This window comes from Rhipicephalus microplus, chromosome 8 (genome assembly GCF_043290135.1).
Source record: "Rhipicephalus microplus isolate Deutch F79 chromosome 8, USDA_Rmic, whole genome shotgun sequence".
Taxonomy (NCBI): domain Eukaryota; kingdom Metazoa; phylum Arthropoda; class Arachnida; order Ixodida; family Ixodidae; genus Rhipicephalus; species Rhipicephalus microplus.
This window is the reverse complement of record NC_134707.1, coordinates 118,781,226-118,804,596: the sequence shown is the minus strand read 5'-3', so window position 1 is coordinate 118,804,596 and position 23,371 is coordinate 118,781,226. Positions and strand designations below refer to the sequence as shown.

Here is a 23,371-nt window from a genome sequence, read left to right as displayed (position 1 = left end):
TTTCATTCTTTTCGTACAGGTATAGTTGAACATATCAAGGCTTTGTGCATTTCTACATACAACCTCTCTTCGAAGTGCATCAACCTCACACACGACCATTCTGCATTCGTGACCATGGTTCGCGAAAATGCACCTGATTGGCAGCAGCAGGTATGGCAAATATGAACAGTGCAAAGTTTCACTTCAATTAAAACTAACTGACGTAGTGGAATGCGTGGGTTTTAGCGACAGACACCCATTTCCAAAGCCGCTGCTGCCAAGCGATGTGAAAATACCGATTCCTCAGACAGAATTATTCCAAGCTGAATGAATTATTCGTCTTATCATTGTGTGGTCTGCAAATTAAAATCCAGAATCCGTAATATAAGGGGTGAGGCCCTTATAGGGTATCAGTTTGTCGGCATTCATGTGATCATCACGGTCCACCATAAACGAGTTTGTGCCACGAAAATTCTTTACATCTTAGTGCTCGCCGCCGGACCGTATTTTGCATACTATGAGTTAAAGGTTCTCTCTTTACTGCTTAAAACAGCATGCGCGGTTGAGCAGATTCCCGACGAAATTTATCGAGGCACTCAAGTTTCTTGTCTAAAACCAATATTGATGAGAGCTAACAGATTGAGGCCAAGAAAAGCAGAAAGGATGTTATTAAAAATAGTTGCAATGTAAATATTAAGAAATAAGGGAGAGCGATGTGGCAAAACCTAATAACATCTGGGGTTTCACGTCCCGAAACTGCGATATGATTATGAGAGACGCCGTACTGGAGGACTCCAGAAATTTCGATCATCTGGTGTTTTCCACCTTGTACTGACATCGCACACTACACGGGCATCTACCATTTCGCGTCCATCGTTAATGCGACCGCCACGGCCAACATCGAACCCTCAACCAGCCGAGAAACATAACCACAACCATAACTAGGGGGTAGTTGGTGTAGTTCTAACACCCCCCCGAAATTTTTTCATGCTTAAACTTCGCGGGTGACATTAAAATATTTACACGCTTTTACATCGACCACCAGTTGCCCAAGTTAACAGCTCTACTCGTGAACACCCCCGATAAAAATAAACTCCCGGGTACGGCTCTGACCATAACCACTGTTCCACTGCGGCGGACGCAAGGAACCCCCCTTCCCCCGGTGAGGAACCCACAGCAGGCATACGGTCATAGGGAAGCTTCGCTCACGTAGAAAGAGCTGGCTATGCTGGTGGTGACGACTGGCGAGAAGAGGCCGCACAGCAAGAAGTGGACGCCCTGCACGGCCATGGCAAACGCCACGGTAGCCATGCAGCGAAGCGTCGAGTCGCCGCCCGCCAGCACGTGCACCACGAGGAACACCGAGGTGGCCAGCACCTGCGGCCAGAAGTCAGCACAACACAGCATCAGTCCCTTTGCCTTAGCCTTACACGATATAGCACTTCACACAGACGAGTTCAATCGGGTCGAAAGTTGGATGCTTCGAACTAAACGCTCGTGAAGCCTGAGCAGGCAGAGCGCGCTATATCAACTGCAAGTTAAGGCTGGTGCACACCGGCGACTAGTCGCGGTCGCGCGACCATTTGCGACTGGTCGCAAGCAGTCGCGAACGGTCGCAAACGGTCGCAAAGCGACTGTTTTGGCCAGTCGCTTCCTGACCGATTTTTTGGTCGCGCGACTGCAGTCGCAAAACACTTTAACGAATCAGCGAAGACCAGAAGTGACGTCAGCCTTTGTTTACATCCGGCCACTTCGTATGTTATTTTTTTTCTCGTTGCGCTTGCCTACTGCCGTGAGGTACGAACGGCACGTACGTTCCTCCGTGGATTTTTCCTCGCATCAGGCGAATGCCACCACGGCCAGCTTTAAGTGCTCGGCCGAGCTCCTCATCGACGCGATTAAAATGTACCCATATCTGTATGACAAGCGGCACCCTTTTTTTAAAGATCGGACAAAGAAGGACCGGGCTTGGGCAGAGATCGGAAGCATGTTCGGCATGTCGAGTAAGTACCGAGATTTTTTGTTTCAGTAGCTATATAAGCAAGAACAGGTGTGTACTGCATGGCTGGCGTTGCCAATGAATGAACAATGAAAATATTGGTATTTGTACTGCAAGGTTTTAGTTTGCATGAGATGTATTGACTGTGATGTATGCGAGCGCAGTTGTGTGCACGTTTGTTCTCGCGACTTTCCGAGTTTAACATCGAAATCGACATGGCAGAACATTGTATAGCTGATAATAAAGCTCAAACGTTCGAAATACTGCTCGCAGTTGCCAACTCACCAAGCGCATGCTCCTTGCTGTGTTTGTACGTCATCGTCTGGCCAAGGGAATGTGTGCTTTTGTGAACGTGCGGCATTTGCAATGCATAATATCTAGTGCGCGGTGAGGGAGGGGGGAGGGTGTTACGCTTTAATTCTGCCTATGCATTGCAGTTGTGCTGTTTTAAAAAAGAATGCAAAGTAGCTTCTGCTTTGAGCGCATTTTGGGCACCCCATAGAGGAGCGTATAATTAAGACATACAAAACATGTTTAGCAGCACTCTCAAATGTCCGGATTTGGGAGTCAGACATGCTGTTGATGCCAAATGACATGCAATCGTAAAAAAAAAAGATATGGTAGTGTTCTAGGGGCTGGGCGAACACTGAAGGAAAGCACAGATGGGGGAATTTATTCCTCTGTAATGTGGCCCATATCTAATCCTCATTTCTTCACAACTGTTGCTTTCCTCTCCTGTGTTTTTGTCTATTGGTGCCTTTATATTTCGATTATTCCTTTATTCCCAGAGGTTATATCTCTCCGCTTCCAACTGTGCTTCGTTTTTGTTTTTCTTTGTTCCTATATTTTAAAGTCAATTTTTCATGTCTGCTTCTATGTGTGGGTATGTTTTCATGTTTTGGTCCCTTTATTTTCTTATAATTTCCTTCCTCTCGCTCTCTCTATGTTACACTTTGAGTCATATACTATGTTTGTTGCATTTCTTTCTCTCAAAAACTGTCATCTTGCTCTAGTTAGTTTCATCCTTCTTTTCAAGTTATTTAACATGTTTGCTTTTGTTTGACAACAATCGCTCCCGCTGTACACGACAGTTTCGCTTGGCCGATACCAATGGTATATACTCACCTGTAAAGTTTTGCACAATGCAGTAATGCTTAGAAAGTTTCACTCTGAAGGTGATAAAGACATCATGTGCTAGTTCATGAAATAGACTTTTTGCAAGTGAACTTCAATTGCCGACAGTATAAACAGCCTCTTTGTTACAATAGCTTGGCAGACATGCTTACCTTCAAGAAACAGTGTACATAACTCTTTGCGCAACTAATCATTGCGTCAGCCGTGATGTCGTGCACATGTAGGTGGACGGTACAGTTGGTATGTCAGTGTTCGTCAGCGCTTGTGTTGTTTGAAGTTGAAGTTGAAGTTTATTGTGACATCATGAAAATACAAGTGACATGGCTCATAAGTATTACAGAAGGAGGTCCCGAAGTAAACACTGTCAGGGGAACCTCCTTGCGATAATGTGTGGAATGGAATACAGGGCAGGCAAATGTCGAGCAAAAGAAAAGCATATTCAAAACGCGGAAAGCGAAAAAAACACAAGAAAAAACAAAGATAATTCAAAAGCATGAAATGCAGCAATAGTACAGAAACCTATACATTAGTACACTCTGAGACAAATCTACGCGAATTCTAAGTTAACGAGGCGTAAAACAATTGACAATTGCCAAAACACAGTTGCTAAAAGAATGAAAAAGACAAATGAAAATGAAACAAAGAAAAACACATATGAGTTAAGAAAACGTGAAAAATAGTACCATGAAATGTTAGCAAAGATGCTGAAGTAAATGTTTCTTTAATTGGGCTTTAAATGATGCCATATTGCGGCACATTTTAATGGACGTAGGTAGTGAATTCCAGAGGTAAGTACCAGAAAACAAAGCTGTCTGGTTACCATAGTTTGAGTGCACCACCGGCAAGAGTAAACTATGTTGTAAGAAAAATCTGGCCGAATTTGGATTTATAAGATAACGGGATGGAATACTGTTTATTTCAATATCATGCTGACGCGCGCGAAATATGACCATACATAATTTCAGAGATATTGAATGATGGGTAGGGAGAATGCCGAGATTATTGTGAATAGGCGTAGCGGAGTCATTCCAGTGACTAAAAATTATAATCCTCAAAGTTTTACACTGTAAAGGAGTAATATTGGACAGATGAGTCCTATAGGCGTTTCCCCAGGAAGAACAACAGTATGTCAGGTGACTATGAATGAAGGCGAAGTATAGTGAGCGAAGAATGTCCAAAGGGAAGTAAGTGCGGGTTTTAATCACAACTTGAATTCCAAAAGAAATTTTGGACGAAATAGCGGCAATGTGCTTATCAAACTTCAGGTGAGAATCAATTGTGTTCCTTAGCTTTCATCTCGTTTTCGCGCTGCTTTCAACACAGCACTGAAATCGGTAATTCGACAATATTTAGGCTGCTCAAGAGGTTACCTAATGATGCAGCTGCACTAAACGTGAAAGTTGTCGTAAGTGCGAAGTAGTGGTGCGCCTGCCCTTCGGCGACTGTGGCGTTCATACAGCGCAGCATGTCGGGCGTCCGAAGCAGCCGAGTGAACACCCATTTGCGATGCGCAGGCGTGCTCTCCCCTCCTTTTCCTCGTCATCACACTTGCTTTGCTTTCCCACCTCTTTACATATAGCTGTGCAGGTCTTTACTCTCGCCATACGTTTTTGCCTCCTCCTCACCAGATGTCCTCACCATCACTCCCACCCTTCCTGGTACACACCCTTGACGACACCCTGTTTCTTCCATCGATGTGCCTTAATAGCATCGGTAGGCAAGAAGAGCTTTAGAAAATGGCCTGCTGATTTTCTACTCTTTCCTTTTCTTATTTGGCGAAATATATTCAAATAAGTGTTATTTTGAGCTACATAAAAATAACAGATTTTTTTAGCTTTACACACGTTCCTTTTATCTGAAAAACTGAAGAGACTTTCTTTACCTTTGAAAAAAATTTGAGAACGTGCTTTCAGTTTCGAAGTTAGGATCTGGTAAATAAGGTGACCGAAAGTTGTTTTTTTTTTTGGGGGGGGGGGGGGGCTACAACGCTTGTGACCTTGAAACCGTCTATAGTGACAAACCCTGCACTCACTTAGGGCTAGCAGACAAGAAAGTCAAGTAAGGTATAGTGAGCGTTATTTATTATGTAAATGCGAAGAAAGAAAAACGGACAAAAAGGTAAGTTGCCGCCACAAGGACCGAACTTTCGACCATTGCACAACGCGTATAGTGCTTGATGATCTTTAAGAGAGCTAACGCGTATTATTAAGTAAAGTTATAGATGCGATAAGTGAGAAATGACTGAAGATGCCATCATTCCTGTGCAAATTTTTTTATGTCCAATTGACTCTATTAGCGGGCTCAGGTTGATTTGTCTAAATCCTTTCCGAGAAAGTCTTCACTAAATGTTTGCTGTCTTTTCACTTTTACCGGCTCCACGCGTTTCATTGCTTGATCATTCAAAGCGTGCAGTCTCTGTGCGTGTCTGTTTCTGGGCCGACGTCATACTTCAAAGGCGGGAGTGCGCCGCTCCTGTTCTAGGTGTTTCTACGAGGCACTTCTTTGATTAACCGTCACGGCATAAGGGCTTTTGAAGTAAATGCTGAACGTGCGACATAGCAGTTCCTCCAGACGTCCAGCAGTGTAGTTGAAAATCCGGCATACCCTGAAGTTGGTACGAAGATCAACATGCCTTCCACGGGCTCTAGAGCGCAAGTTCTCTGTGCTTTTCGATTCTGAGTTGGCCTTGCTTACGGATTTGTTTACGAATTCAAGAAGTGCCCAGAGGTGGAGTCGGTATCGTCTAAGCTTGGACGTCTTCCCTTTTCTCTTCGAACACCAGTATCTGCCGAGTTTCACAAGCTCCTGAACCTCAACATCATAGAAAGGGTTGACGCTTCAGATTGGGTTTCTCCTATTGTCAGATTATGTGTCGACCTTCGTGAGTCAAATATGGTCATTTTCCGTATCCTTCCGAATAAAGGGGTTTCTATTTCATGCTTCAAACACTGCTTGTCGCTCTTCACACACTGTTCGCTTTTCAGACACTGCGTTGTAAAATTAGCGCAATGGTGGCCAAACTTCAAGTTAGCGAAATCTGGTTGACAACGAACAGTCTTTCTTGTCAATCTCTCTCCCTCTTTCCCCCCTCTCTCGTTCTCTCTCTCTCTCTCTATCTTGCGAAGCTCATACGCGAACACGTGTTCCGTTTCAGCATTATAAAATGGTGTTCAGCGTCATCATAGACGGCGGGTGGTGTCAGCAGCGTGTTAGCCATGCGTTTACTGTTATGCCTGCGAGTCCACACCGAACGTCCATGCCTCGGGAAAAAGGCAATCTGTGTCAAGGCCAGCACGCGAGCTCGCCTGACGCGAACAACTCAACGGCTTCATCACCCGGTGGCGCCTGTCTGTCCCGCAACGCACAGCGAGCCCGCTCAGCCCAAGAGCCCGTTGAAGCAACCGGCGTCTTCCTGTCTGACGAGTCTTACGCAATGCGTGGCGACGTCACTCGTCCTTGGCTGCAACCACGCGCAGCGGCTCCGAATTCGATGAGAATGACGCGGCCCAGCGGCGACCCCATTGGAGGATTCTGACCTCACCGCCAGCGGCGCTTCTGGTTGGACATTTGGTTTCTCAAAGAATCCACCCGGTGCATATAAAAAAAGCCCTGCGGCGCGTCGCCAGCAGTAGTAGACCTATGTGTCAGAGAAGAGAGCTCGGCTCTTCGGGTCTCTAAGCTGTCGGCCCCAGTGCCGAGTTTGTAATGCCTCTGTATACATGCTGTACATAAATTTTGTTTAACCCTTTCGGCCCTGGCGGTGTCAATTGACACCACCGCACAAATTTTCCCCTAGTATCTCGGAAACGTAACTAATACAGCTCATTCTCGGGGGCATAGTTCTTCAATGATCCCCACTGCAAATGACACCAATATTGTGCCATGTTTGTGGAGGTAGCAGCCACAAAGAAGAAGAAGCGTGACCGAGGTCTTCCGTGAAGCCGAGGCGCGTAAGTTGAGGCGGGTAAGCGCCATTTTCCGGACGTCATACCGAAGCTGTTTCAGTGGGTATTAAGCTGAAAAGTGAGACATTGGTTTCCATTTTGTGTGCACCATTGATTGGCAGAAAAAAATAAGCCACTTTTTTCATTTCCCAATCACAGGGCCCTAATTACCTAATTTGATGCCACGTTAATTAATCCGAAAATGCTTGTACCAGTGGCTCAATTTTTTGTTTATGATCTTCTGGGGTCCTAACTACGAGAAAAACACGCACAAAAAGTGTATCAGACCAAAATAAAAAATTCAGGGCTGAAAGGGTTAACTCACCGTCGTCTCATCCGCTCGTCTATCACCTCTGCGCAGAAGCAGTCGCGGGCTGAGAAACCTACGCTACCAAACGGCTGGTGACCTTCCCGGCGGAGTTCGAAGCAGTGGCGCCTTCGGGACCGTGCTGGCGTCGCCGTCTTTCGTAACAGTCGTGGCAGCGGCAGATTCGTGGCGCCCTTCGTAACGTCGTCGGAGGCGCGCTTCGTAACAGTGGTTGGCAGCTGCGTGATCGGCCGGCGTCAGCGACATCGATGCGGTGAGTGCCTGCCCTATCGGAAAAATTGCCATGGTTGATACTGGAAAACATGGTGGGAGTAGTGGAAATAATGGTGGGCATGGTGGAAATAATAGTGGGCATGGTGGAAATTATGATGGCTATGGTGGGACGTAGTGGAAAATATGGTGGTTACGCTGGGACATACTGGGTGGTATGGTGTACAGATGATGGGTAAAGTGGAAATGATGGTGGAAAGCAGAGGCTAGATAGTGGGCAATAATGGGACACTCTGCCCACCATTGTGATAATGCTGGGAAGCCCTAAGCATATGGTGGGTGGTGCTTATTATGGTGGGCTACATGGTGTACCAAGTTGAGAAACTCTTCCCACCATTGCGATAATGCTGGGAAGCACTAAGCAGATGATGGGTGCTGCTTGTTATGGTGGGCCACATGGTGTACTAAGCTGAGAAGCTCTGCCCACCATCGCGATAATGCTGGGAAGCAGTAAGCAGATGATGGGTGGGCTTATAATGGCGTGCAATTTAAATAGTGTACAAAGCTGGGATCTGTACACTACATGTTCTACCACCATGATTTCCCCCAAAGGTTAGGCCTACTGACCGAGCCCGTACAATTGTGTTATCCGTGCTTCCGGGTTTTAGAATACATGATTACGACGATTAAGTATGACAATATAGCGCAGCCATATGGCATCAATTAACCTAAATGAAGCATTTTTCATTGTGTATGGTGTCAACTCAAGAATCAACAAACATCGTTGCGACGCGATTAAAGCACTCCCAGAGAACGTAATTAAGTGTCTTCTCACCGACAGCCGCCGGTCACACTCGCCGGCACTTCTCTAGCTTTTGTACGAGAACTCAGACGTGGCAATTCGTGTGCTTGGTGAACCAATATGATAGCGTAATGTTTCCGGCACACTGTATTCGTTTTGGCCAAGCCGTTATGTAGTTGTTGCTTTAGCGAAAGAGCTACAGCATTGCGCTGGCGCGACCACCCTCTACATTGCGCGAAAAGCATCCCAATACTCAATCAAATAAATTAGGCGGGCGTATCTATGGAATGAGCCTAGAAGCGTCATAAAGCGTGAACAGATGTCGCCCTTTAGAACGAGCGCGAAACGGATATTAAACTTGGCAGACCCCGCCGGTAAACTATCGCTGCTCCCCAGTCCACTTGGTTTTTTTTTTTTCTTGAAGTTGTGAATTGCAAAAAATAGCACTAGTGTCATTAACATAGTGGCAATCGTTACAGGCCGCAGTTGCTTGTGTTTAATAAATGTGCAATATTTAGTAGCAGGTGTACATCTTGTCTATGTTGTGTACACGACAAACATAACCAAGTTGAACCTTACGTTTGTATGGCAACTAAGTATTTAACACGCAAGCAACGTCATGCTGGTGTGGCGCAGTCATTCTGCTTCTGGTCACCGACGCGTGCGGACGCAGGATGGCAGGCTCCTCAAGAGCTGTTACAGCGGCCGACGCTGGCCGCGGTTTCTCGTGCACATCGCTTCCCAAGGACTACCGTTTAATTCTGCCACCACTGCCCACAGGAGAAGGACTCAGACGCACGTTGGTTGTGCACTGCGACATCGCAGCGCGTCCGTACGGGATTAATGACTTCCGAAAGCCGCTCAAGGAACTAGGCATCATTCAAGAGGTAAGCGGCATAGGAGCGTATCAGATGTCGCACGTCTGGCTTCTTAACATGAAGACAGATGAAGCCAAGAAGATAGTTCTGGACGCTGGCCTACTCTCCGTGAAAGACCGGCCCTGCGTCGTCGTCGACCCAGAAAGGCAAGAGGTGCGTCTCAAGTTGCATTGGGTAGCCTTTGACGTCAGCGCAGAGACTGTACGGCGTGCTTTCCGGGAGTACGGTGAAGTGAAAGAAGTTATCAGCGACAAGTGGAGAGACGAATACTTCGAAGGAGTTGAGTCAACCACAAGATTCGTTCGGCTACTACTTAAAGAAGGCGTTACTACGGATCGCATACCCCACCAGATGCGTCTCGGAAGCGGCATGGCACTGGTGGTCGTGCCAGGAAGAGCGCCGCTGTGCCTGCGTTGCCGGAACACGGGACACATTCGTCGCGACTGCAGGGTGCCCAGGTGCGCTGGTTGTCGCGCTTTTGGGCATGAGCAGGCGGACTGTACTCGTTCCTATGCCAGTGCAGCAAGTCGGGCAACAAATGCCGACCACAGTGAATTGCTCATGGATGAAGAGGAAGCAGAGAGGGCCGCGGCGTCGAAGGCAGGAGAGGAGGCGTCTCATGCAGTGGCGACCAGCGAGGAAAAGACGGAGACACCTAAGCAAGACACAGGCACAGATGAAAATACGGTTGTGGGCACTCCAACGCAACGGCGTTCGACTCAAATGGAAACCCAGCACAAGGCTGAACCAGTCATCGGGTCCGACGCTACTTCGGACATGGATACAGTTGAAGCTACGCCAGTAAAGCGCCGCCTGAATGAGGGAGACGCGGCGTCCCAGCAGCGTCTGACCCAGGAAGATCAAGGGCAGTGGCGAGTGGCTGGCTCCAAAAAGTCTCGGGGTGCTGGCCGCCTGCGTTCGTTGTCGCTTTCACGCGGCGGCGACGGGACGACGCCTTGAGCGTCGGCCGGACAGTTGTTTAGGTGTTGGTAAGGTAAGCGTCTTTCGCTCGGCTTTCTCTCATCACGATGGCGACGATTAGATTGGCGACGCTAAATGTACGTGGGCTTTCTGCCAAACGGCGGCAAAACCAGCTTTACCGCCTGATTATAGAACAAGATCTGGACATCGTCGCTGTACAGGAAACTAAAGTAGAGAGTGAAGAGCACGCTGAGCGAATGGTGCAGCCTTTCACGAGAGTGTTTGATGTGTGCGTTTGTCACGCGGTAGGTGCGTCTGCAGGTTGCCTCTTGTTAATTCGGCAGAGCCTTAATGCGAAAGTGGAGTCTGTAACTACCTGCGAGGCGGGTCGTTTTATTATATGTGATTTATCCCTACCAAGAGAAAAATGGAGAGTAATCTGTGTGTACGCACCCACTGTGATTCAAGATCGAAAGGAGTTTTTTGAAAAACGTGATGTGTATTTAAAATGTGAACGTAAACTAATTTTGGCTGGGGATTTCAACTGCGTTTGTTCGAGTATATATAAATCAAGTTCCAGGCCATGCAGAGATTTAAGCACTGCCGTTCTAATGGATATGGTGGCGAAAGCTCAGCTAGAGGACGTGGGTGAATGTCTTTGCAGTGGAAAAGGGGTTATGTTTACCCACTTTCAGCGTTCAAGCCATGCTAGACTTGACAGAGTATATGTGTCTTCCGAAATCATTCCTTCGTGCCATGATTACAGTTACACCTGTTACGTTTAGTGATCATTGTTTGGTTTCATTCTCAATGGGTAAACATAAAAGGAATAACAAACATTTCTCTTGGGACCTCTGGAAATTTAATGTGAAGCTACTAAAGGATGAAGAGTTTAATCGGATTTTTCTAGAGGGCATAGAAGACTTAGCAAATAGAACACTTGAATCCTGGGGACATAAGTGGGAAATACTTAAACAGACCATTAAACTGAAAGCACTTGAGAGAGCCAGTATCCTGAGACATGCTGAAAAAGAACTTGAAGTGCGTTTGCGTGAAAACTTGCAACAGTTAGTAGCGGATGAATGTACTCAGGCCGGAACATTTTCAGAGGAGATAAACATAACTAAACAGAAGCTAGAGTTGATAGACCAAGAACGTTATCGTGGAGCATTGATTCGAGCTCGAGCAGAAAACTTGGTAGCGGGAGAAATGCCAACAAAACGAGCTCTTGGAGCTGAGAAGAGACATGCCTGTAAGAATGAAATAAGAGAAATAGAATATAAAGGAACAAGGTGCCATACGAAAGAAGCAATAGCCGGTGCTTTTTCCGAATATTACAAAGAGTTATTCACACCAACCAGTGTACACGCAGAACGTTTTAATAGCGATTTCATTTCATTAATGCCAAGACTTGATGACGAAAGAAAGAAAATTTTAGAATTGCCTATAACAGAGCGAGAAGTTGAAAAAGCAATTGATAAGTTAAACAATGGTAAGTCTCCAGGACCAGATGGCCTTAGTGCTGCAGTGTACAAGGAATTCAAACACGTAGTTTCACCTATTTTGAGGGAGGTATTTAACGAGGCTTTTAAGTGTAAACAACTTCCACCATCGTTTTTGTCAGCCCACACGGTCTTAATACCTAAAACAGAAGATCCCACGAAGTTAAGAAGTGTTACTGCATATAGACCAATTAGCCTAACTAATGTTGACTATAAAATATTGATGAAAATATTGGCCAGAAGACTCTAGACAGTTATGACAAAACTGATTGGGCCCCACCAAACTTGTGGCATAAAGGGAAGGAAAATAATGACCAACATAAACATAGCACGATCAATCCTAGAAAGTTGTGACGTTATGCATCTCAATGTTGCCATGCTTCAAATTGACCTCGAAAAGGCATTTGATCGCGTGCCGCACGACGTGCTCCTTTCATTACTTGATCACATTAACGTAGGGAGTTTGATTAGCGAAGGAGTGCGCATGGCTTACACTGGATGCACGACGAGATTGGTATTAAATAAAACTGCTGGTGAGCGTATACCTGTGCTGCGGTCAGTGAGACAGAGGTGTCCACTATCGCCCCTGCTTTTTGCTATTTTCATTGAACCTTTCTGCTTAAGTGTAATTAATAACCCTGCAATAAGCGGCTTTAAACTGCATGAAGCTGAGGTTAGCCTCCTCGCATACGCAGACGACATTGCAGTTTTCTGTACAAATTATGAGAGTATAATGCATGCTGTAAATGCCGTGAAAACTTTTTGCCAGGCGAGTGGTAGTGCCGTGAACTGGGATAAGTGCCTTGGCTTTTGGCATGGGGAATGGGACGTCACGCCAAGAGTATTTCTAAACATTAAATGGCAGGAAACACCAGTGAAGTATTTAGGAGTGCCGCTGGAGTTCTATCATGACAGTGAACCGTATTGGAAAAAAGAAACACAGGCATTGCGCAATGATGTAGAAAAATGGAAAGGTTGGGGTATTTCGATATTCGCACGGGCCACAACATGCAACTTGTTTCTGGTGAGCAAGCTGTGGTACGTAATGCAGGTTTTGCACTGCAGTAGAATAAGTGTACAGAAAATACACAGAGTATTTGCAATTTTCATATGGAGCTCTGTATGGGAAAGATCAAGCCGCACAAACCTTTTCAGAAAAGTTAGAGATGGTGGACTCGGATTAGTTCATTTGTACATAAGACAACTTGTCAATCGTTTCCTTTTTCTGCGTGATGTGGATGACCCCTTTTTGAGAACTGTTATACAACTACTGTTGTCTAGAGTGCTGCCGGGATTTCTCGTATCATCATCAAATATGCAAGGACCAATACAAGGGTATTTAAAAGAAGTTGTTTCGTCTTTCCGCTTTTTGTCAGTAAGATTTTCGTTAGAGTATCTGGCTGAAGTACCACGTAAATAATTGTATAGAGACCTTGTCGATGTTTTACTGCCTGTTCCATTGTACCGTCAGCTATATTGTGCAGGCCCAGGACAGGATGTTCTGAAACGTGTTAAAAGAATGCTTGTAGCGCCAGGGGTCAAAACTTTTTTCTTTAAATTACATACTGGTACCTTACCAGTTAAAACGTGGTTGCAGGATAAGGGAATATTCGTGCCATGGAGCACAAATTGCCACTTGTGTAATAAACCGGAAACAATTGAACACGTGTTTATAGATTGCTGGAGCGGGGTCTTTTTCTGGGATATACTGCAAAGAACCTTGAAAAAAGAATTACCGTTAAGTCCACATGGCATCCGTTTTCTTTCGGTTAAAAACGAGGCAGGTGTACCTTATGATCTTATCATGCTTCTGGGCCTGCACAGTATATGGAAAACCCGATGTGCCTTTGAAAACGCGGATGTAGAAGTGCTAGCTGTGCGCCAATATTTTTGCAAATCTGTGTGCCATTTTCTTGAAATGCTGAAAAGCCAAGAGGATGTGCCAGACTGGATTGGGTGCATTGAGCGATTGTTATGAATGCCCAAGTATTGATTAATAGTCAGCCAAGAGCTGACGGTACCTCAATGAATTCTCTGGGTGTATTTTGTGACGCACTTGAATATGGACCAATATGTAAATATGTAAAATGTGAACAGTCATGATTTGCAAGGCAATAAAGAAAAAAAAAGCTGGTGTGGCGCAGTGGTTAGCGTCTTTGAATGGGAATCCGCAGGTTGCACGTTCGATCCTCCGTGGCGCCTTTTTTTTTGTTTACGGGACGGGTGTTTTTTTATACCGTTTTTATAGAATTCTTTTTTATTTTTTGTGGCAGCTCGTCACGGTGATTCCGACGTCACTTCACGCTCAAGTGTTGCCGGCACTGCAGCACCCACCATACCCACCATGCGCCATGGTGGGCGTTTCCCACCATTCACCCACTACATTAATCCACTATAATGGTGGGTGGTGGTTTCCACCATGCCCACCATTCGTTTTTTTCCGATAGGGTGATGTTTTCCCCTCAGTTCACCAGACTACTCAAGCACAGGTTATAGGAGTTTAGAGAAGAGCTGTGTGAAGCATTAGAGTGAGCTTTGATCGTTTCAAGCAAAGTCGAAGTAATTTGAAACCAAAGTTAATGTGGACGGGGTAAACACGGGAGTCTTAAAAATTGCTTGCGCGTCTTGCTTGTAGACCTATAGTGGATCTGGCAAGTAAATTCTTAACTGGGGCAAACAGCAAGAGGCTGTAAACGATAGAGAACCTTGAAGTGAAGGAACTCATCGAAGTTTGTGAGGAACTTGGCATTACTTTGGGCCGTGCGAAACGAAAGCAGGTGATCCTTGAGATCATGAAGGATGAAGGAGTGTCGGCTGAGGAAGTCGATGAGGCCTGGGTGGATATCAAAGCACGCCGCGAGGAGGCTGAAAGGCGAGAAGCTCGCGAACGTGAAGAAGCTGAAAGGCGAGAATGCCGTGAGGAGGCCTAAAGACAGGAGCGCCTTGAGTTGAAACGAATAGAATCGGCAATCCTACAGTGTTCGCAGGTGCCTAGCGTAGCTTCTGCGACAGCTCAGGTCAGCGGTCAGAGAATTCGCGACCAACTGCCACCGTTCGTAGTAGGCGAGGACATGGCGAAGTATCTCGTCAAGTTTGAACACGTCTGTGAGCGAAATGCTTTGGAGCGGTCTCTTTGGGCGCAGAACTTGTTAGCTCTTCTTCCCGACGAAGTGTCCGACGCGATAACTTGCTTGTCGAGGGAAGCGTTTGAGAGCTATGACGAGGTTAAGTAAGTGCTCTTGGGACGTTATAAGTTGTCACCCGAGGCTTTCAGGCAAAGGTTCCGGTATGCTTAAAAGGGGAATGAGTCACCCATTGACTTCGCGTTTCGTCTTAAAGCCGATTTAATTTAATGGCTCAAGGACGAAGGTGTTTATGACGATCGCGATGAAGTGGTAGAATGCATTGCATTGGAGCAATTCTGCCAATGCATCGAGGAGAATATCAAGCTTTGGCTGCACGACAAACTTGGTTAAGTACAGCTAAACAAGGCAGCAGAGTTAGCTGAGGAGTATTATACTCGCCGAAAGTTGCATAGCAGGGCAGTGCGCGTTGAAAAGGATGAAAGGAAAGAGGGCTTTTCAAAGAAACCTGGTCAACGGAAACCCGCTCCGCACCGTAATTTCAAGAAGAACCCGTCTTTTACGAAGGACACTGTAGGGGAAGGGCAAACGGAAGCGGACAAATCGAGCGAGGTTTCTAAACAACGCACTGATACCACACGGGCGTTTAAATCACGGAAGCCGCTAATCTGCTACAACTGCAAAAAGGAAGGGCACATCGCGATAAACTGTAAGCAAAGGTTCTTTTGCAACAATACGAGAATCGGAAAAGACCTTGCGGTTGTTAGAGCCGTATCTCCAAGAAATTAGTGTGAATGGGAAAACGTGTCGAGCACTTCGAGACTCAGCAGCAACCATGGACGTTGTCCATCCTTCATTGGTGTCTCCGGATGACTTTACAGGAGAATGCACGTGGATCAGGCAAGTCGCCGAGAAGCAGAGTGCTTGCTTACCAATCGCTACGGTTGTCATTGAAGGCCCGTTCAGTAAGCTTCGCACCGAAGCGGCTGTGTCTGCCGCGCTTCCCGATCGTTTTCCTTATCTTTACTCAAACAACTCAGAGCAGCTTCTCAAAGAGCAGGGTAAATTGTTCTTCCACAACTTAGCGTACATGGCCCTCACGCGATCGCAAGCGCGGAAGCTTTCGCAGGAGCTTGATCTTGTTCAATGTGGTGAACCATCAAGTGACCTTGGCGGCGAGTCGACGGAACCTCAGAGAGGAAATTCTCCGTGTGAGTCATGTGAGCAATCACTCGAGCGGCCCGTCAACGAAGCGACTGGCGCGGTTTCCGTAGCAGGGGGAGACGACATGGCGCCATTGAGTCAGAGCGAGAGGGGTGCAACGCTCTCGCCTGTAGCGGAAAGTTGGAGTAAGCTGTCGAGGGTTGATCGAGAAACGCTCATTCGAGAACAGCGTGAGGACCTCTCGATTAAAACGCTAATGGACAGCGTAAACTTGAGAAAAAAGAAAAAGAATGTTTCTTTTTTTTTTTTTTGAGAAAGCAGGACTTCTGTATCGGAGCTACACAAATGCGCAAGGTCGCAAGTATGAGCAGCTCTTGGTGCCACAAAAGTATCGTCGCCAACTATTGGAACTGGCGCATTAAAACGCATGGGCAGGGCATCTCGGCACAAAAAAGACCAAGGCTAGAGTTTCCCTCGAGTTTTATTGGCCGAAATGCTGGAAGTATATCGAAGACTTTGTACGCTCATGCGACACTTGTCAGAGAGCGGGGAAATCCACGGACAAGTGGAAGGCACCCATGAAGCTTGTGTCAATTATCACAGAACCTTTTCGGCACCTAGTAATTGATATCGTCGGGTCACTGCCAGAGTCAAGGCAAGGTTGTCGGTACATCCTGATGGCTCTCTGTGTAGCCACAAAATTTCCGGAAGCGATATCACTTAAGGAGCTCAATTCCCCTCATGTCGTGAATGCACTGCTATCTATATTTGCACGCGTCGGATTTCCTTCTGAAATCCAATGCGACAATGGTAGTGTCTTCACCAGCTGCCTTACCTCTACCTTTATAGATAAATGTGGAATAAAAGTAGTGCACAGCTCGATCCATCACCCGAAATCTAATCCGGTAGAGTGTATGCATTCCGTTCTGAAACGGATACTGAGAGCTCTCTGCTACGAGCACAAATGCGACTGGGAAGCGTGTATTCCTCCCGCTATGTTCGCTTTGAGATCAGCTCCTCATGAGAGCACTGGTTTTAGCCCTGCAGAGCTTGTGTATGGCAGGAGTTTGAGAACACCATTGCGAATGCTACGTGAGTCCTGGGAGCGATTCGATGAGGACCCTAATGTAGTTGCGTATGCTCTAGACCTCTTTCAGAGGCTTGTAAAAACGAAAGATCTTGTGGAAGGCCACATGAAGGCTGCACAAGCGTTGTCGAAGGAGTACTACGACGAATCGGCGAAGAAGCACGCTTTTGTAGTAGGAAGTCAGGTAATGCTGCTGCGGCCGTCCAAAAATAACAAGCTTGAGGTTCATTGGGAAGGGCCCGCCAAAGTAATATTGAAGCTTTCTGATACCAATTATGAAGTGAAATTAGGAAGGCGGCCGAACAAAATTTACCACAGTAACTTGATGAAACCATACGTTCAACGTCAAGCGGTCGTAAATCTGCTTTTGAATGCTTCAGGGGAAGAGGGAGCAGAAATTTTGACCACTAGTGATGTAATCGAAAGGGGATCGGAGGTAATCTTGAAGCAGTTGAACCTAGAGCCTAGGTAAAGTGAAGTCCAGAAGGAGGACCTGAGAAGGAATGTTTCTTTTTATGGGAAATCTGGACTCCCATGTTGTAGTTACACAGATGTGCAACGTCGCAAGTACGAGCAGCCCTTAGTACCGCATAGGTATCGTCGCCTTAAAGTGGCCGGTTACTGGGGTGGAGCTTGATACTCCGACAGCACAACTTTGACGTTCGCTACAAAAAAGGAAAACTAAACGCTAATGCAGACGAATTGAGCCGTGCGTTTAGTTAGTACCTTCTCCACCTTTCCGTTTCTCGCTGGCGATTCGGCGCAAATTTTTGTCCTCATCATGGCCTTAGCTGAGCGCTCTCGTCCAGAGTGAGCTCAAGGAGCCAACTTTATGTTTTATTCTATTTCGTTACGTTGTTGTACGTGTAAAAATTTGAGTTCTCATTTTAAGAGTCTTGTGTCCCACATGTGCCTCTTGATGTAGAGGGAACGAAATTCCGATATACACGTAGCTAGGTATATGTCATACTATACTTTGTCTGGTGTTCTGTCGGGTGACCGAGGGCACTTGCTTGTGTCGTGTGTTGTCTGTTGTCGATCCGTTCTTGACAAGTTGAAGAACCATCGACAAATGCTGAGACCAAAGATCGTCAGAAGAGACGAGCGAAGCTGGCCGGCAAGTTGTGGCGACAAGCCAGTGGAGCTGGGATCCGTCCTTAATAATGGAATGTGTTCCCGGAATGGGGTCTGGAGCTGCATTCTCCCCATGGCCCTGGAGGCGAACCTGGAGGGACCTGGCGAACGAGTGCGCCTGACATTCCGAGCCACGTGGAAGCAGCTCGTCTTTCCGGCTCATTGTCTGGTGGTGGGGGTGCCGTTATGCCTGCCGAGTCCACACCGAACGTCCATGCTTCGGGAAAAAGGCAATCTGTGTCAAGGCCAGCACGCGAGCCCGCCTGACGCGAACAACTCAACGGCGTCATCACGCGGCGGCGCCTTTCTGTCGCGCATGCACAGCGAGCAACCTCAGCCCACGAGCCTGTTGCAGCAATAGGCGTCTTCCTGTCTGGCGAGTCTTACGCAATGCGTGGCGACGTCACTCGTCCTTGGCTGCAACCACGCGCAGCGGCTCCGGATTTGATGAGAATGACGCGGACCAGCGACGAGCCCATTGGAGGATTCTGACCTGCGGCGCTTCTGGTTGTACATTTGGTTACTCAAAGTATCCACCCGGTGCATATAAAAAAGCCCTGCGGCGCGTCGCGAGCAGTAGACCTATGTGTCAGAGAAGAGAGCTCGGCTCTTCGGGTCTCTAAGCTGTCGGCCCCAATGCCGAGTTTGTAATGCCTCTGTATACATGCTGTACATAAATTTTGTTTAACTCACCGTCGTCTCATCCGCTCGTCTATCAGCTCTGCGCAGAAGCAGTCGCGAGCTGAGAAACCTACGCTACCATACGGCTGGTGACCTTCCCGGTGGAGTTCGAACCAGTGGCACCTTCGGGACCGTGTTGGCGTCGCCGTCTTTCGTAACAGTGGTGGCAGCGGCAAGATTCGTGGCGCCCTTCGTAACGTCGTCGGAGGCGCGCTTCGTAACATTACCTACGTGCGCGCAACTTGGTCGCTCGGTGCTTCCGCGGTCGCTCCACGCAATGGGACTTCAATGCATTGCTCTAACTCAGTGGCGGGTCGAAGGCAGATGCGTGTATCGGCCAACACGATATAATACCGTAGCTCGTAAATAATGGTTAATCTATAGGATTACTAATTCATTTGCAAACAATAAAAAATGGCTACGAAAAGCACCAGAATAGATCAAAAGTAATGATTGATTGATATGTGGGGTTTAACGTCCCAAAATCGCCATATCACTATGAGAGACGCCGTAGTGGAGGGCTCCGGAAATTTCAACCACCTGGGGTTCTTTAACGTGCACCCAAATATAGATCAAAAGTGCAAGAAAATAGATCATAGAGCGAATCAGCAATTTTTGTCATCATGCGGGGCCATCATAGAGCCTGTCTGGCGCTACGAAGTCACCCATGGCAACCCTGACGTCGATCTACCTCGTAACACTTGGCTTATGGGAAAAAAATAATAATGTGGCAGAAACTCCGCTGACTGCTTCACATGAAGTCAATTCTCACAATGCCAGGCACCTGCTGAATTACTTTTTACAAACCCAACTTCTATTCAGGAGCTTAATTAAGGTTCCCACATTGATAACACAACAAAAATTTCATAAAGGATGAAGGCCGAATGTGATACGAAATATTAAAATTACTGAAAAGTGGCCGAGTTGGTAGGAATTCTTCATGGTATAACTTAGCCGCACACAGAAAAGACGAAAGAAGGGAAGCTCGTCTTCATGTCTTTGTTCTGTGCTCGCTATAATCATCACATAGGCATAACATAATGCTGAACAGGGAATGTCTAGCCATAGTTTCAACAGGATTTGTCTTCGTCAGCCAGAAAAAATGCGTAGTAGCTTCCCCTACAAAGAAAAGTCCTATTTTCGAAACACTGCCATGGCTTTCGTTGACACGCCCTGTTCAGCGGTTTAACAGCAAACACTGACGCACACAGCCACTCGTAAAGCTGCGCGTTTCAGTGCCGTACCACTTCGACGACGTTGAATAGGCCGTTCCAGGTGATGACGTAGTCACTGTTGACCTCTATCTCTGACAGCGACCTGTTCCCGTGCAGAAAGTCGCTCAACACTTCGTTGATTGTCTGGTTTGGGCTCAGCGGGATGTCGGGAAGCTGGGCCATTTCGGTACGAAGCACAGGAACGCGACTTCCGGGAAAACGGCGCGTTTCGATGGAGATGTCGGGTCAAACTGCCCACTAGACCTTCTTGATGGCGACGGTACTGATGATGATAGATGGCGCTGAGGTGATCATCATCTTCAGCGCTCGGATGTAGTAGAGGTAGAAGTAGATAAACTTTGATATATACTCGAAAAATAGTAATGAAATTGATATTGCGAAAAAATGTAAGAATAAATGCAAGAATTTATTCGGGTCAGGTAAACTCAGGTGTCTCGTTAGCTCAAAATTTCACACCTTCGTTAGTTCCTTATATTAATATTTTTTCTCGCTTTCTTGTTCTTTATTATTTTTTTTTCTTTTGTTTGTACATTTGTAGTAATAGATTGGTAAACAACCATAATTATATGGTGGTTTTGGGACGTTATACCCCACATATCTATCTTCATGTAGTTATCAATCATATAGGTTCCAACAAGCCTTCTTGGCCAATCCCCCAGACTCGGTATGTGCCAGAGTCGACAGGCCACCCACATTCTTGTGGCATACACCCACTGTCAGTCATTAGCAGTGAAGAAAAGACACAAAGTGATGGTAATAGTAGGACATTGTCATTTGTGAGTGGCGTCTCGTAGAAGCTTCCTCATTCGACTGCTGCCACGGTAAGGTTTCCAATGAGTGTGGTTGCCTGCCTTTCTCAAAGATAATTTATCCTTTTTCTGAAGGCAAATATTTTAGATGCCACATCGAATACGAAAAGCAAGTGGCGGCGGTGACATAAAGAAAATATTCAAATAATAATCATGTAATGATACCACCATGACGTCACAAATTTCTTGGGGGTCAAGTCGTCCGCACGACTGTGATGACGACTTGTTTTGTTTGTTGTTTTTCTTTATTTCTTCCTTCCTTTCTTTCTTTATTTGAAAATATGGCGCCCGCTCTCTGGGGTATTCACCAAGAAAGCGTGGAGAACTTTTTTTGTGAGCATCACACTATGCTTTTTAATGAACTTTTATTAAGCTACAACTAAAGCAAGCAGTATGTGCACGCGTTTTCTTTTTCTTTTCTTTTTCAGCGCTGCACGGAAAGAAGACATGACTATGCCATTTTTTACAAGTGTCGAATGTAAGAAGAATGATTGAGATTTTGCGATATGAGAGCCGGAGACTGGTTGAAGATTTTAATGATTGTCCAGTTCGCCTGGATCCCAATGTCTTCTCAATGTCAAGTGCTTTCGTGAGTGGTGCAGACAGGCGAATTTGGTGACTGAGGCTTTGTGGAACGACATATGTCGAAACCTGCCGAAGAAAACAGAGGTGCCCGAAGGAAGCCTTCTAATTCTAGCAGATTCAACGGTGGATAAGCGACATCAAGAAGTTCTCAAGTTGGGACCAAAGTTATGCGTTTGAGAAAAACAGAAGAAACTGGGTGTGGTGAAGTGTGTGGACGCAGTGGCCAAGGCTGAAGTGAGCGGTACATTTAAGACTAATGTAGACAAGGCTGCCAATTAAGTATTTGGTCGATGAAAAACTTCGTGTTGTGCAAGCAGACAAAGAAGGCTTTCTTCTGGTTTTACGAAATTGTTATTTAGATGAAGCGTTCCAGACAGTGAGGAAGTGATTGAAGAAACGTGATGCAGATGTTGAAAACGTAAAAAAACAAGGTGGTAGATCTACTAAAAGAGAGCAACCAAGATAAGCTCGTATTAGAAGAAAAAAAACTCATACGGATCAAAATTCAACATATTTTTTCACTGCTAAAACCCACAAGGAAGGCATTCCTTTTAAGCCAATTGTGTCGTGGAGAGGGTCTTCCAGGTTCTTGTATTGGGATTCCTGCAGAAAATGTTGAGTTCCTTGGTAGTAAAAGATCCGTTCGTTTTGGACAACTATGACTGCCTTGTTAACTTTTGGGCATTCGACAGTGGCGGATTCAGAGAGGGTGTACCGTAGGGGCGACCGCCCCTCCCAAGCGTGTGTCAGCTCCCCCCCCCCCCACCTCTCTTTAGTGCTTGTCATCCACTTCCTATCACCAATTAGAACATTGAGTATACATTATAGAGCATACTTTAACAGTATTAAATGCGAAGCATTTCTTAGCGAACTTTCGCGACTTTGAGCGTATCTATCTATCTATCTATCTATCTATCTATCTATCTATCTATCTATCTATCTATCTATCTATTTAGCCGCTAACGTTTGGGCGCTCTCGTGGTCACCCCCTTAATGTTACGTGAACCAAAATTAGCGTGTGAGGGTAAGATGGTTTGACGAATATGATGCGCTGGTCAAGACATGAATAATATCCCAATCCCGTCGCGTACGTCGTCAAGCACTTCCCGCCAGACAGTGGCACAAACCCAGGGGTGGGTATGTACCGCTGGTATGCCGGTATGTGCCACGGGTAATTGACACTGAGTATGTACCCAGGAACGACGAGAACACACATGGACAATTTTAACGCGCGAGCGTCAAGAAATACCCGATATTAGTAGCGTCGAGCCGACGAATGCCAAGAATAAATGTCAGGGTTTCAGCTAGAATCGAACCCAAGCACTCTGCGTGGCAATGAAGCATTTTACCATAGAGCTACGCCAGGTCTCGGAACTACTTTTCAAATAGACGTCAGTCTTCGTAAAACATCAATAGTGGTTGCAGTGCTGTCTATACTGAATTTTATGAAAATTACATATGTGCTCCTTTGATAGAGCCGTCACGTCGAGTTAACGTCAATTGTGGTTAGTTGCCATATGCGCTGAAGTTGATTTATGTAGAAGTGTTCAGGGCTACCACCCTCGCGAGCATCAGTGCTTCATATTCGCTTCTGGTGTTTCTAATACGCATGTTTCAGGTGGCATCGCGCAAGTACAAACAACTGGTTATGTAACCATCGACAACTCTTCAATTTATGTCTGTGCGTGCTTCATTTGTACCTATATTAAGCGTCATTTCGTGACGTGTAGCTCAATAAAAAAATTGCAACGTGGCCACCTTACCTCCAAATGCTTCGCATAGCATTTATTCCCAGGTGCGTGGGATCTGCCGAATTTTTTTATGCCATGACGGTGTTCTCGTACTAAAAAAAAAAAACAAAATGGTCAGGGCACCCCTCCTTTCGGCGTTGTCTGA

At 46.2% G+C, this 23,371-nt stretch overlaps 1 protein-coding gene across 1 annotated transcript in view; it reads right to left on the bottom strand.

The window, feature by feature from the left end:
* LOC142769350 (uncharacterized) overlaps positions 1-22,460 on the bottom strand; it is a 41,209-nt gene extending 18,749 nt beyond the window's left edge. Inside the window, exons 1-2 of the mRNA XM_075872520.1 lie at positions 20,091-22,460; positions 1,189-1,356 (exon numbers count right to left, since the gene is read on the bottom strand). Coding sequence (XP_075728635.1) covers positions 1,189-1,356; positions 20,091-20,243 — 321 coding nt within the window. The 5' untranslated portion in view covers positions 20,244-22,460. The remainder of the gene's footprint in view (positions 1-1,188; positions 1,357-20,090) is intronic.
* Between the last annotated feature and the right edge of the window lie 911 nt (positions 22,461-23,371).